The 15,691-nt window shown below is 38.9% G+C and overlaps 1 protein-coding gene across 1 annotated transcript in view; it reads left to right on the top strand.

Moving 5' to 3' along the window:
- Pir (pirin) overlaps positions 1-15,691 on the top strand; it is a 91,506-nt gene that overhangs the window by 21,943 nt on the left and 53,872 nt on the right. Inside the window, exons 4-5 of the mRNA XM_047535968.1 lie at positions 6,608-6,691; positions 9,918-10,124. Coding sequence (XP_047391924.1) covers positions 6,608-6,691; positions 9,918-10,124 — 291 coding nt within the window. The remainder of the gene's footprint in view (positions 1-6,607; positions 6,692-9,917; positions 10,125-15,691) is intronic.

The raw sequence follows: 15,691 nt of genomic DNA, 5'->3' as shown, positions 1-15,691 counted from the left end.
CTGGGGATCGAACCCAGGGCCTTGTGCTTGTAATGCAAGCACTCTACCGACTGAGCTATCTCCCCAGCCCAAAAGTTTATTTTAAAAAGACAAAAGCAAGATAAAAATTTAGCATCCTTCTCTAAAATTCCCTTGTTATAAACATTTTATTGCTTCTGGACATCTAAAATTCTAGAAACTATGTTCCAATACCATCAAGTACCTTCATTAAAAGTTTGACAAATTAAATCCCTATAGTGAATTAAATCAGGGAATCATAGCACTCTCACTAAAAGGTGTCAATTCAATTAAGTAATATAATTTTTTTTTTTTTGTATCAGGGATTGAACCCAAGGGTGCTTACCCACCAACCCACATTCCCGGCCCATTTTTATATTTTGTTTAGAGATAGGGTATCACTAGCTTGCTTACAGCCTCACTAAGTTTCTGAGGCTAGATTTGAACCCCTGATCCTCCTGCCTCAGCCTCCCGAGCCAGTGGAATTACAGGTGTGCGCACCATGTCAGGAAATAATGACATTTTAAATAAAATATTACAACCAAAGGGAAATTGACACAAGTCCCTCAAACCTGTACCTCTGTAGGAACCCTATGAACCCCCAACCTGACTAGGACTCTCTGTGGGAGTAGTTTTCAGGCACGTCATTCTCAGGTGTCTCCCTGGACAATTTTTGACCAGAGTTTGAGCTGAACAGAATAACTTCCCTCTAAACCACAACATAGCTGCTGCTTTGGTGAAAAGATGGCAGCCTGGTACACTGACATTCAGTCTTTGAGCACAGACGTCATGCATATGCTAGAAGGCATATTTACTTCTTAATGGATATATAAGCAAGACATACACCTGGTTTGGTGAGGTGTGATTGTGGAAAAAGTGAGCACACATCATTTGGGTCAGCAGAGGGCGCTCTTAAGCAACAGTCATCGTAACTGCGTACTTTCCTCCACTGGGTGCCCACAGGAGACTGTTGGTGTGGGGGAGATTTTGCTTAATCCTAGAAGTTGGCAAATCATTCCTTTGAGGCCACTTCAGTGTAACATGGAAAGTAAAACAATGCAGGTGAGCGCCTTTACCACATTTTATAGAACATAGGTGGTCCCAGTTAGGAATCTAGGCTGTTGATTACATGGACAGGCAGGAGTAGTTTGAAGAGATTCCTTAAAAGTTTGAATCTTGTTCTGGATTCAGAGAGAAAGAGGCATCCTGGCCCTGCAATTCTACTAGCAGATGCTGCAATTCAACTTTTCTGAATACTTAGGTTCGCGAATACAATTAATGTGCATGTCAGAAATTTTCATCAGCATGAAAGGAAAAAGAGTAGGTTTGGAGACTTTTGAGAATGGGAACATAAAAATATAAGAGGAAAAAAGCCATTTTTTTTTTTTTTTTTTTTTTTAGTTAGATGTTATTGGGTAGAACCCCTCAATGTCCATACCAAAGAAGGACTCCATGATCACTTTATCTCAGGATACTGTGGCTCCGGATCCCTTGGCCAAGCTTTTCCTTTTACTTAGGAATCATGAAACTGATTTTCAACTTGGCATACTGAGGCAAGAGATCCATTCTCTGCCTGAGCTAGCCAGTTCACCTGAAGCCACTGACATTGGTGACATCCTCTTGTTACCAGTGTGAAACTCCTACAACCTGGCTGCCATTGCAACACCTGCCAGAACTCTCGACAGAGGAACCACTGCGTTTGCGACACTATGTTACTGCCAATAGGGCGTCAGCATTTGTGAGGCAACTGGGGAGGGTGTAAATAGTTTCATTTTCAGAGACAGAAAATGTTGATTTAGGTCGTTGCTCTGCTATTAGGAACCACACACACTAATCATACTCAGCCACAATGTTTTCATCAGCAATGTGTAGAGGATGATATGTACCCAGGATCAGATGCTTTGTAAAGACTGAAATTCTATGCAGATTCAAGATCCCATTTGTTCATTCACTTCATTCATTCATTCAGCGTATCTTCAGTGTCATCTGTGTGCTGGGTTTTGTTGAAGATGAGTTTTAGAAAAGTCCTGGCCCTCAGGGATTTTATAATTTTTTAGGGAAGACAGACAATAAATGAATACCAATTATATATCTCATAGTGAAAAAGCTAGAAGAAACAAATCAGAGTATGAGGATAAAAAGTAGATTGAAACGAAACCAACTGGGGTTGGGGCTGTAGCTCAGTGCCTAGCATGTGTGAGGCACTGGGTTTGATCCTCAGCATCACATAAAAATAAAGTAAAAGAATTGTGTCCACGTACAACTAAAAATATATATATATAAAATGAAACCCACTGTTTTGTAAAATTAATGTGATATTAATTATAATAAAGACTACATTGATAAATTAGATGCATTGGGCTGGTCACAGGCAGTTTCACGTAGGCAGTGACATTTAAACAGAGGCCTGAATGAAGTGAGGAAGTGAACCATGAGAATTTTGGGGGAAATCTATTTCAGAAAGCTGGAGGATCTGAGGGAGGACCCACAAATGGGAACTCTGCCCAAGGAGGTGTAACAGATGTGCAAAGTCTAGAACTTAGTACATGTTATGTGACAGGTACTTTGCACACATGACCTCATATCTCCCCTCCTAGGTTCATTTTTACATGCATAAATTGAACCTCCAAGAAATTAAGGGACTTCACCCCATATCTCACACCTGGCAAGTAGCAAACCTGAGATTCCAACCAGGGCCCCAAAGCTTGACTAGTTTCTACAGACAGAGCCATGAGGGTAGTGAAGCAGGGGCCCCTGAAGCATCGGTGTCTTTGCAGGGTGGTGGCACAGAAATGTCAAGGAGGGACCTAGTAGAACTTAAACTACTTGGGTTTGCCTGTGGGTTAAACATCCGAACTGTGTTGATTTTTTCCTTTTTTGTTAAAACCACCTTTCAGTTCTTGTGAGGGTATACATGTGGGGTTTTGGATTGGATCAATCAATTTAGCAGGATGATTTTTAGGCTTCTGAGTGATTGCCCAAGTTGTTAAAATATTTTAGTAAAATAGCTTGGGTTCTTAATTGCATGGATTCAAACATCATATTTCTATCCCTGAGACTTATTAGAAGCATCTATTATGCAGGCTGTTCCTTACTGGCATCTCTCATCACATGACCTCAACTTGTGTTTTTGTTTTGCTTTTCTGTTTTTCCTACTCAGCTACCAAAAGAGAAAAACAAAAAACAAAAAATCCAAAAAAACAAAAAACGTATCACTTAAAGGCAAATGGAAATGAAAAAAAAATTTCCCTTAGAATATAAACTTCTTGCTTTTAAGAATAAATTTTGAATCTTATTGCCAAACAGAGAATGAGATACCTACACTCTTCCTTCTAAGTACCATTTGGAAAGAAACAACAAACTATATTTTCTTTTGGATTGTAATTTTTCAGAATTAATTTATAGTTCCTTGAGGGACACCTTTCCTAAATTACATATGGCAAGTGACACTTTTCTGTCATCGCTGTTACGGGTTTGTTTCTTTCTCCTTCCATACACAAACACAAAGAAATAAGAACTGACAAGGAAGCAAAAATATTTAGTAAAGATCCATGGAAAGGACTAGAAGGAGGAAAGGAGGATGCAAGACCAAGAAGCACATCAAGTGCTTTAAGAAAACACCTGGTTCAGATTACAAATTTCTTACTTAATTAGACACACACAACTATTGACTTTAAACATAACACTCAAAATTCGTCAACCACCCACGGCAGTTCTCCAGGTGTTTGTGATTATGTAATGCCCTAAAAAATCATCTGGATTGTGTCAACGCTCAGAAGTACAGCTTGAGTTTTTTTTTTTTAAATCCTCTACAGACATTAATTTATATGTAAGGTCTCAGGGTAGCATTTACAGCACTTAGCAAAAAGTAAAAGATTATAATAAAAGGTCAGGGTTTCCTTGGTTTCTGAGGTCTTTGCTTTATATACTAAAAGGTAGGCATTATGTGTTCAGTAATTCTTCGGTGACCAGACTTCGAATTCAAATTTTATAGTCTTTAGGATGGGAGAAATGATGTTTACTTTTGTATTACCAGGGAGAAAGAGGAGGTCCGCTCTGCAAAGGTAAAGGAAAAGGGGAGATGATGATCTTCATGATCTTTGAGAACAGTGTTGAAATTGTTCTCTATAGATCAAATTTGAAAATTAAAAAAACCTCTCCTCTCTTGGTGTCCACTTAAATTTTCATCTTTAAATGAGTCACGCAACAATTTATTTTTTGAAGTTCCCTGACATTTTTTGATGATTAGCAAGTTGAAAGCCCTTAGGCTTGGATAATTGAAAAATATTTGGGAATGGAAAAGAATATGATTTGAAAGGGACTCTTTTGAGAACTCAAAGGGGAGCTTCTGTCCAAACAGAATGGAAATGGCTTTTTTTTTAAATGATTTATTTAGTTTGATGCATTGTAAACAAATGGGGTACAACTTGTTTTCTCTGGTTGTACGTGAAATAGAGTCGTACCATTTGTTGTAATCATACATTTACATAGGGTAATGGTGTTTGATTCATTCTGTTATTTTTCCTTCCCCCTACCCCTCCCACCCCTCTTTTTCCTCTATACAGTCCCTCCTTCCTCCATTCTTGCCTCCCTCCTACCCCCCATTATGTATCATCATCTGCTTGTGCAATTTAGGGAATTGGTAAAAGCTATGAGTTCAAGAAGTTGGGAAAAAAGCACAATTCATTCTTTTTAAATACCAATTTAAACTGCTCTATTTGATTGAAATTTAAGTGGTTACATAACAATAGATGCTGGGATTTTAATCACAATTTGCTTTTTCTGGTTCACTCACTCAATAATGGGTTAATAAAAATTTGAAGTGAAATTTCTGATATGAAAAAGGATAATAACATTAACTTTAAGGAAAACATCGGGGTAGCTAAATTATGAAACATTCATCCAATAAAGTAACTGTTAGAAGTTGTCACCCTTAAGCCTGAGGGGAAGAGCCATGAGTGGTTTGCAGATAAACTTTGTTTTTTTTACACGCCTTTCAGGACTGTCTAGGCTGATTGGCAATTCCTGTAGGAGCCACAGATGAATTTCACAAATATTTACAAATTAAGCAAAACTGTTGTCAAATCTAAATAGAATGTACAAAGAGATCCTTGTATCCTGACACACACATGACATTTTAAGCCTTAAATACTAAGTTGTGCATTTCAAAAAACAGTATTACCACATCCCTTAGGTAATTAAAAATTCTAAGTATTTAGTTACTCTTTAATCTTTGTTTTCTAGGGTAATCATAACAGCCTTAAAAATGAGAATTTTAGAGTTGCTTGATTTTTTTTTTCCTTTTAAAAATTCTTTTTTTAGGGCCGGGGAGATAGCTCAGTCAGTAGAGTGCTTGCCTTGCAAGTACAGGCCCTGGGTTCAATCCCCAGCACTGAAAAAAAAAAAAAAAAAAAAAAAAAAAATATATATATATATATATATATATATATATATATTTATCTTTATATTAATATATATATGTATACATTTATATATAAAATATATATATGTATACATTTATATTATAAAATATATATGTATATATTTATATGTATATATGTATATATTCAAGGTATACAATGTGATGTTTTGATATATGTGTCCAATATGGAATGATTATCACCTCACATAGTTACTTTGTGTGTGTGTGTGTGTGTGTGTGTGTGTGTGGTAAGAATACTAAATATTTACTACCTTACCAAATTTCACCTATACAGTGCATTATTATTAACTCTAGTTATATGCTGTGCAGTGGGTATCCAGAACTTATTGATCTTATAACTGCAAGTTTATACCCTTTGGCCTACATGTCTGTATTTTTCCTGTGCCTGATCCCTGGTAACCACCCTTTTCCTTTCTGTTTCTATCAGTGAGATCATGCATTTTTGTTTTTGAGTCTGTCTTATTTCACTGAACATAATGTCCTCTGGTTTCATCCATGCTATTGTAAATGGCAGAATATCCTCCTTTTTTAATACTCTACTGTATTGCAATTTCTTTATCTATTCATCCATTTGTAGGCACTGAGATTGTTTCCAGCTCTTGACTAAATAGTGCTTCAGTGAACGTGGGAATGCATATATCTTTTCAATATTTTTATTTATTTTATTTGAATATCCAGAAGTGAGATTGCTAGATCATTTGATAGTTCTGTTTTTAAATTTTTTCAGGATGCGCATACTGTTTTCCATAATGGCTCTACCAATTTACAGTCTCACTAGGAATATATAAGGATTCCCTTTTCTCCACATCCTCATCAACACTTGTTATATTCTGGCCATTTAATAATAGCCATTCTGACAGTTGTGAAGTCATATTGCATTGTGATTTTGACTTGCATTTCTCTTGTAATTAGTGATGGTGAACATTTTCACTTATACCTGTTGGTCATTTTATGTCTTCTTTGGAAAAATGTCTTTTCAGGTCCTTTGCTCATTTTTTTTCCCTTGGGAAAGCAACTTGAAATAGGAGAAAATGGTATGCAAAGCATGATAGGGGGTTAATATCCAAAATACATAAGGAACTCAAATAAGCTAATAATAAGAAACCAAACAAAATCTGATTTTAAATTAGGCAGAGGCCTACTTTTTCTTCTGTTTGTTTTTTAAAGGTATCTTATCTTCTGGATGGTGGAAGTATGGCCCATGAAGACTTCTGTGGACATGTTGGTAAAATGAACCCTGGAGACCTGCAGGTATGGCTACGGGCAAAGGATTGCGATGGTTTAGTAGTCTTTGGGTGTGTGTCCTTGACCTTGACCATTTCTAGTACATTCATGCTTTCTGTCCTCTCCCTATACTATTTCTGACCTCTCCCTTTTTTATGGATCCTTCCACTCAGCCTGGAAACCTGTGCAGGCAGGTCTCTTGTATTCCTCTTTCATGCTTTCTTTGACCCCCCTCAGTTGCTTTCTGATTCCCACCTATCTTTTTTTTTTTTTTTTTTTTTTTTAACATTTTTCAAAAGAGTAATCAAGAGTAACTGTCTCAACTTCCTTTTCCTCCGTTTTCTTCCTCCATTCATTGAAATCAGAGTTGGTCTCTCGGCAGCCCCTTCCCAAACCTTTTCTGAAGTGGTTCAGGCAATGATCACTTGTGATGTCCCAATTGCCAAATTCAGCAATGATTTCAGTCCTCATCTTTCTCCATCTCTCTGCTGCGTTAGAGATGATTTACTATTTACCGTCTAACTCATTTGCAGGGTTAGGTACTGTTACCTAAGACAATAACCTAAACTCCTGCACCATCCTAGTCTTGTCTGAGATGTATTATAATTAAAATTCCCAAGAATTACTTGAATCATCTTTGTAAATCTGAACTCTGTATTAGGTACTTTCTGGGATCATTTATATATTTGTGGATGATAAATGCACATAGTTGAATGATGGTGTTTCAAAGAACAGGAAATTTAAAGACAGAAAAGCAAAAGGACAAAGAGTCGTGGTGAAAAGTCAATAGTAACCTCTCACCGGAGCAGAACATAAAATAGAGCCTGTCTGGAAAAGTAGACATGATGAGTGCGTGTGTCGAGATCATGGGAAGTGGTTTGACCTCTGCATTGACTTTATCATATGGCTGTTTCTGCAGCCATATAAGTGAGGTGTTGGTCAACACTTCTATTATTATAACTTCACATTTGGTTAGGATGATGATTGCATAGTATCTTTCAGTTTATTTTCACACGAAGGATCTCATTGAGATAAGTATTATTTTTATTTCATTTAAAAAATGGGAGAATAAGGATTTAAAGATAGTAAAAAATAAAAAAGATGCCCATGACCTCAGAGATAGCAAATAGTGAGGAAAGAGAATCTTTTTTTCCCCTTGCAAATTCAATGGGTGGGCCATTTTAAGAAAAATATTGCCAAACTAGGTTATATGTGAAAAGGTTAACAAAGACATTGGAACTATGGAAAGATGAACTGTTGCTGTAACAGGAAAAGGCCTAAAATTGGGAGGATGTCTTTGAGGAACACCAATAGCTATTGTCAGACAAAAAATCTTGAATCTCAGACTTAATCAATCTTGTTAAATGGAAGATAGAGAGAAATCTATTTAGACTTAATGAAAGAAAGAAATCTCTAACATATGACTGGTTTTCTTGCCTCAGAGCCTTTATCACATGCTGCCCCTTCCCCTAGTCAATCCTTACTCTGCCTGAGGGTTTCACCCTCAGGTAAACTACCTTGAACTGCAGGACCACTTTATTTGCTCTCATAGAACTTTGTCTCTCTCCATAGTGCCAAGTGCAATTGTGAAGTCAAGAGTTATTTTATGCAATGGTTTCTTTAAGGATTTTTCCTCCAATAAGGACTGGATGGAAGATGATATTGCCTTGTAGCTTCTTGGCCCACCTCTGAGTTCAAATGGTGACAGTTCTTTTTTTTTTGGTTGATTTAACACTTTATTATTATTTTTTTAATTGTAAACAAATGGGATACATGTTGTTTCTCTGTTTGTACATGGAGTAAAGTCATACCATTTGTGTAGTCATAAATTTACATAGGGTAATGTTGTTTGATTCATTCTGTTATTTTTTCCTCCCCCCCACCCCTCTTTTCCCTCTATACAGTCCTTCCTTCCTCCATTCTTGCCCCCTTCCTTAACCCTAACCCTAAACCTAACCCTAACCTAACGCTAACCCCTCCCACCCCCCATTATATGTCATCATCCGCTTATCAGCGAGATCATTCGTCCTTTGGTTTTTTGAGATTGGCTTATCTCACTTAGCATGATATTCTCCAATTTCATCCATTTGCCTGCAAATGCCATAATTTTATCATTCTTTATGGCAGAGTAATATTCCATTGGACAGTTCTTATGTATGTACACAGCACCCCATCTCCAGTGCTGCTACTCTCCCTGAGGGCTTTCTCCAGCCCATGTACTGGGCAGCCCAGATGTGCCAGGACTATAACATGCCCATTAGAACTCTTAGTCGTTGAGGGATGGAAATGGGAATCAAAATGTCCTAGATTCCCCTCTCCTCCATGCAGTAACTCTAAAATGTATTTCCATGGTCCCCAGTGGCATTGAGTCCCAGGTGTCCACAGATATAACCTGTTCATTAACACTGCTCTTTGGCTTTCTGCCCTGCCTATCTTCTTCACTTATGCTTCTACATCACTTTCCAAATAATCTACCTGCAGATAGGCCCTTGTCTCAGGTTCTTCTGTGGCAGAACCCAAGCTAAGACAAGCAGGAAATGTACCCATAAGGCTCCATCCCTTCACTCCCAGGTTCCAAGGTTAGTTTCTAGAGCTAGCTCCTAATATGCTCTTAATAAAGAAATAAACACTGCTCAGCAGTGGAGGCAATAACTACGTCTCCCAAGTAGTGATTCTTCCTTTATTGGAATTGGGCGACCAAAGTCACAAGTCAGTTATCGATGGTGTAGTGGATACTGAGAGCTTCCACATATATATTTAGACCCACACATATATATTCCTGGTGCTGGGCATACTGGCTGCTGGTGGCTCATTGCTCCATCCCTCCTTTCCCAAGGTTGGCCACCTTGTCCCAACTTGGGATAGTCCTAAAGGTTCATCTCAACTCCAGAGTTCCTTGTCAGATTGGTTCAGGCCTGTGTTGAAACTGCTTTGCTGGTTGACTTCTCCCCCTGCCCAATACTGCTTTCTTCATTTAAGTTGTATTTCCCTAACACTCAGGGATATCCTGGAGAGGATTCTTCCATGTGCGGGAATTCCCTTTCTGATTCTTTGATTTCAAATGAAGAAGCATTTGGAAAACTGGAAAGAGCTCCAGCCATTTTCACTGATGTTTATTATTTCTCAAATTGCCCAAGGACTGTGAGAGCACACCTGTCAGATGCATCACTTAGAGATGATGTTGTAATCATCTCACCTGTAAATGTGTTAGGGGCTGGGCTACTTCTCTATCTTCTTGGTTTGATGTTTGCAGTGGATGACCGCAGGCCGGGGCATTCTGCATGCTGAGATGCCTTGCTCTGAGGAGCCAGCCCATGGTCTGCAACTGTGGGTTAATTTGAGAAGCTCAGAGAAGATGGTGGAGCCACAGTACCAGGAGCTGAAAAGTGAAGAGATCCCCAAGCCCAGTAAGGATGGTGTGACGATTGCTGTCATTTCTGGAGAAGCCCTGGGAATAAAGGTAAGCCATGCTGTTGCGTGTCTGGGAAATGTGACGGATGAGATGACATAAGACTGGCACCATCTGCATTGTCAGCTTTTACTGGGTTCATTATAGTTTGTGTCTCAAGGGATGAACTTGCTTCAGAGGCATCAGAATAAGTACAACCTGAGGGAACCCATAAATTTTTTGCTATGTGCAAACCCATACAGTTAAGCAAATTACAAGGGAACACAGCCATGTAAGAATTTGGTTGAAAAGCAATTTTCAAGGTTCGTTTTAATATGTATGCAGATTTATCCTAATCCCTTCCACTTGTAGTGCCTATTTAATGCTTCAAATTAAAACTTGTTGGGACTATAAGATTGCTGCCTTTAAGAAACAAACAAAGGAACAAACAACAGGACCAACTCTGTTCCACAAAGATTTATGTAGATTATTTATGACCTACTTAGTAAGTAAGGAAAGCACACTTCTGCAGTATACAGAGGTTTTTTTTTTTTTTTTTTAACAAGTTAATGTGACCATTTATTTAACCCATACACAACATGTCCTGTGTATTCTTCTCAACTGAGACTTTATACTATTTAGGTTTAGGGCCCCACCGTTTTGTTCACATCAAATCAGTTGAGGCTGAACATTAAGGACATATTTATGGGAGGAAAGAGCCGTGGCAAGCATTGTGCGATTGCACACTGAAACCACTTGCTGGGGAGGCTGATGTCCTCACACGAGCCAATCTGAGGTAATGGTGAGCTGGGTAGCATGCTGTCTTAGGTGGGGTTTCCCAGAAGCACACCCTGAGATGCAGACTCCTGTGCAAGTGATTTTAAAGGAAGTGCTCCTGGGAATAGTAAAAGGAACCAGGACACAGTTGGGGAGGAAGCCAAGCAAGGGCGCCATCTCAGGCAAAGTCCTGAAGAGGGTGACTTTAACCTAATCCTGCTGGGGATGGTGGAAGATGCAAATGGTTCAGAGTTGTCCTTACCCACCCCAGGCAAGGAAGTTGGACTTTCATTCTCCCTCCTCCATTAGTCATTGGCTGCGGCCACAGATTTTGGGGCTGGAGAGGATACAGAAATGGTTAAAAGGATCTGAGGGGATCTGTGAAGGGTCTGGACACATGGCACCTGGCCACGAGAGCATGAAGATCTTGGGAACTACTTTGTCATTCTCCCAGCAGGCCACCAGCACTTAAAATTATTTTAAATACTAACTCATTAGTATTTTAATTTGAACATTTTAGGTGTACCCATGAGGATAATGCCTTGGCGGTGGCTACTAACTACTACTCAATAGGATGTATTACATGGTTAACAGATTGGTTATGATTATTGGTTGGGATTTACTATTTTTTCTTTATTTAGCACTATAACCTCAGTTTTTTGCCTATCCCATGTCTTTTGCTTTGTATTTCCAGTGCACACAGAAGTAATTGAAGAAAGAAAATATCCATGTTCTCTCTCCGTTAAGCATAGCTGATGCTCTCTACCCTCTGATAGGCCTCTTGCTTACTTTGCCTTAGTTGGAAATGACCTTTCTTTGTGTTTCTGTGACCCGTTTTTGTTTTTCCCAGCATTGAACAGTGCCCTTTTCAGCTGCTTGTGGAAACTTTCCTCTCTTCCGGTCTGCAGAGGAGAGTTAACATCCTGTGAGGCCTTCCTGGAGTCAGTCCTTCCTGGAGTTAGGACATCACTGAGAATAGTGTCAGGCAGAGAGGTCTAAGGGGAACTGAGTTAATGCAGATGTGAAACTGTTCCCTTTGTCCCATGTGGTATTTTTCATTGTTTCTAGGATTCTAGGGACATAACTTTCAGGGAGTGGATGGTGGAAAGCAGGTAGTTCCCCTCCATTTTAGCCAAAGCACAGGACTGTCCAGTTGCGTATATTGGAAATATCTGTAAGATTTCATTTAGAAAAAGACTTGAGCTGTCTGCAGCTAAAAAGAAAAATCAGACCAGTGATTTAACAGATAAGCAAAGCCAGCAATATCATGAATCTTTAGAGTTTTACAAATGTTTTTCATTTATAGAAACACAAGTCAATTTTAAGGTTGAAGCCGGTTCTAATTACAGGCAGGACATTTTAAAGCATTTCCAAGCAGCAGACCATGTGGTGTTACAATTGCAACCAGGAATTAGAGACCAGAGGTAATGTTTTAGCTTTTTAAAATAATGTCTTGGTAGCTGCTGGCCTCTATTGTTTCTTTTTGTCAAATAGAACCTCTAAAGTAAATTATATTCTCTTTGATTTGAGAGCATTTTAATAATAAGAGCCTCTTGGAACCTCGAGTAGCATTAATTTGGATTTCTAGAAGCAGGACGGGTCAATACTTACCTGTGTGAACTCTGGAGACTGAGTTAGAATACCTGCCATGAACTAGCTGTGCAGTATTGAGCAAGTCACTTAATTTCTCTGTGAATCAGTTTTCTCATCCATAAAATAGGATTTCTGTAAGGATTAAGTGTCCTTTTATATAACAAGCTCTCAGAATAGCGCTGGACACATTGTAAGCACCACAGAAGTAGTAGGTGTTATTATTATTCTGATTACCTTGTGTTAACCCACTTGAGCTGAGATTTTTATTTGCCATCTATGCTAAAGGGATTTACTGTGATTTGGGAAAGATAATTAACCTGCTTTGAACAAAGGACACCAGTGAGTCACTGAGGGCTATTGGTCATTTCTCTGTGGGTCTGATAAGAGACATAATTTTGTACATAAAAGGTCTAGATCAATATAAAAACACACTGAATATTGTTTTGCATCAGGAAGATAATTTCAAGTTAAATTACAAGGTGAGGCAGAGACTATACCTTTCAAGAGATTGCTGTATTTATAACATACAGAATCAACAATACCTCCCCTTCCTGCAACTAAAATATCTTGAATGTGGAACACATAGACTTAGTTACCATTGTAGTACTTCTCTGACTTTAATATTTATATGGATTGCCTGGGAATCTTGATGAAATGCAGATGCTGATACAGCAGGTCTACAGTGGTAGCTGAGATTCTGCTTTTTTTTTTGTGGTGCTTTTTTTTTTGCTTAACCACTGAGTCACACCCCATCCCTTTTTATTTTCATTTAGAGACAGGGTTTCACTAAGTTACTTAGGGCCTCGCTAAATTGCTGAGGCCACAGATTTTGAACTCGTGATCCTCCTGCCTCAGCCTCCTGAGTTGCTGGGATTACAGGTGTGTGCCACTGTGCTGGGCTGAGATTCTGCATTTCTAACAGACTCTTAGGTGGTGCCCGTCCTGTAGGCTGCGAACCACCCTTTGGAGTATGTGTAATGGGCACAGCATCCAGGATAGGAATTTACCCATTGTGACGAGGTTCGACTAGGCTCCTATGGAAGATGTTAAATGGTCTGGTTCCATGGCTTTTGGCAAATCGTATTTAATCTTTCTGGACTTCAAGTTCCTGCATCCACAGAAAAGGTGAGGAGCTTTTGTGCAAGATTCTATAGCCTTACCCACAACAAAACTGTCTTTGATATTTGCAAGGTGGGATGTATCTCCATTTCTTATGTTGTACGTGTCTAAGCATTTATTTGGCCCTTGGAAAGCTATCAGCAGTTTTGAGCAAGATTCTGCTTCTGCCAGGACAGCCTGGTCTAATGCGAAGGCTGAGAGGGGAGAAAAGATAAAAATGGGATAGTTTGAATAGTTTCTGTCACTTCTGGAAGGTCACAATCACATGTTTATTTCATGAGAGTATGCAGTTCTCCAAACCCCATACCGTTCTTATCAGTCGGCCCATCAGCTATATCCATTGCCAGCTCTCTGTGGAACACAATTCTTTTCCCAACAAATGCCTCTGACTTGCCTCCTGCTGCTCTAAATTCTATTAGTTATGTCAGAAGCAAGCCCCGAGGAGGCCTCGGCCCCACCAGGGTCAGAGAATGGCAATCATGGAGCCAGATGGCCTGGGTTCAAGGCCAACTCTACCACTGACTTGCTTTGGAGAGCTCACTTAAGCTTTCTGAGCCTCAGTTTTCTAATCTGTAAAATGGAGAGGACTATAGTGACCTAGTTCAAAGGGCTTTTAGGAAGAGTATATTGATAAATATATGTAAAGTAGTTAGAACAAGTACTCTGTTTGGCACAGAGTAAACTCTGTGTAAGTGGGTGCTGTTTTTACTTCCTTTCCAAAACTTTGGGACATGTTCATGTGGCCTATAAAGAATCTTCTTTCTGATTGGCAGACTGCATCTTCCTGTATTATATGATAACTAAATTTTTAAAAAATCAGTTTCCAAAGGACTTTGCTAAATAACTCCTGGAATTTGCTCAGATCAGTTTTGCATTCTACCTATTTCTCTATTTCAGGGCATTCTCAGTGAAGCCCATTCCTCCTCTGCCTACTCAAGCTTGCTTCTGTTCTCTTGGTACAAGCTGCTCTTTCAAGCTCAGGAGGACAATTTTGCAAAGTAGCATTTAAAACAAAATGATTACGTCTTCAAAACAGGAAGCACAAGTACACGCACTTTTTTTTTTTTTGTCTTTAAAGTATTCCAACAAGTTCATGGGTCCAGCTTGAAAACTATGACAGATATTCTTCTAATGGCAGAGATTGAGTGAGACTGTGGGCTTCTGACAGAAGGCACTTGAGAGAATGGACTCCAGCTGTCTCACAGAACAAGCAAAGGAAAATGATCCTTGCTCAGAAAGAACCCCTTCCTTCCAATGGCCTTTCTGTTAATTTATTTTACTTATAAATCAGAATGCTCTGTGATAGAAGAGCAGATCTGTGGGTATAGATCTGTAGATAATTAACAAAGTTTCCCTTCAAGGTACAGGTGGGAGAACATAGATAAATTCAATAAATGTCTTTTCATTTTTAATTTTGAAAGATGGGCATGTTTACATATTTAAAACATTAACCAGAAAAGGAAAAAAAAAAAAAGAAAACCAAATCTTTTTTTTTTTTTTGCAGTACTGGGGATCGAACTCAGGGCCTCGCGCTTGCGAGGCAAGCACTCTACCAGCTGAGCTATCTCCCCAGCCGGCAAAAACCAAATCTTAAAATCAAAAACAAACCGAAACAAATGAAGAATCTAAAATTGGTGTAAAGATTTCAGCAACATGACCACACAGGGAAAATATTTATTTTCAGCTTTTTAAACATCGTTCTCTGGCTGTACATTTCTTAGTGGGTTAGGTTCTAAAGACCAAAAGAATGACACAAAAATTTTATACTTTGATGTGTAGTTTTATTGTTGGTGTTGGTATTATATTTTGGTAACAGTTTCATGTGTGTTATGAGATAAATAAGTAAATTCTTTTTTTTTTTGTTTGTTTTTTTTTGGTAGTGGTGCTGGGGATTGAATCCAGGGCCTTGTACATGTGATGGAATCATCAAGGTTTTTCAGTGTAAGAAGACATATACAAGCAGAGCACAGTGGCACACACCTATGATCCCAGCAGCTCAGGAGGCTGAGGCAGGAGGATTTCGAGTTCAAAGCCAGCCTCAGCTACTCAGCCAGGCACTAAACAACTCAGTGAGACCCTGTCTCTAAATAAAATACAAAATAGGGCTGGGGATGCGGCTCAGTGCCCCTGAGTTTAATCCCCAGTACCCA

Source organism: Sciurus carolinensis, chromosome X (assembly GCF_902686445.1).
Source record: "Sciurus carolinensis chromosome X, mSciCar1.2, whole genome shotgun sequence".
Lineage (NCBI taxonomy): Eukaryota > Metazoa > Chordata > Mammalia > Rodentia > Sciuridae > Sciurus > Sciurus carolinensis.
Note: the sequence above shows the minus strand (reverse complement) of the source record. Positions and strands in the feature narration are given on the sequence as shown.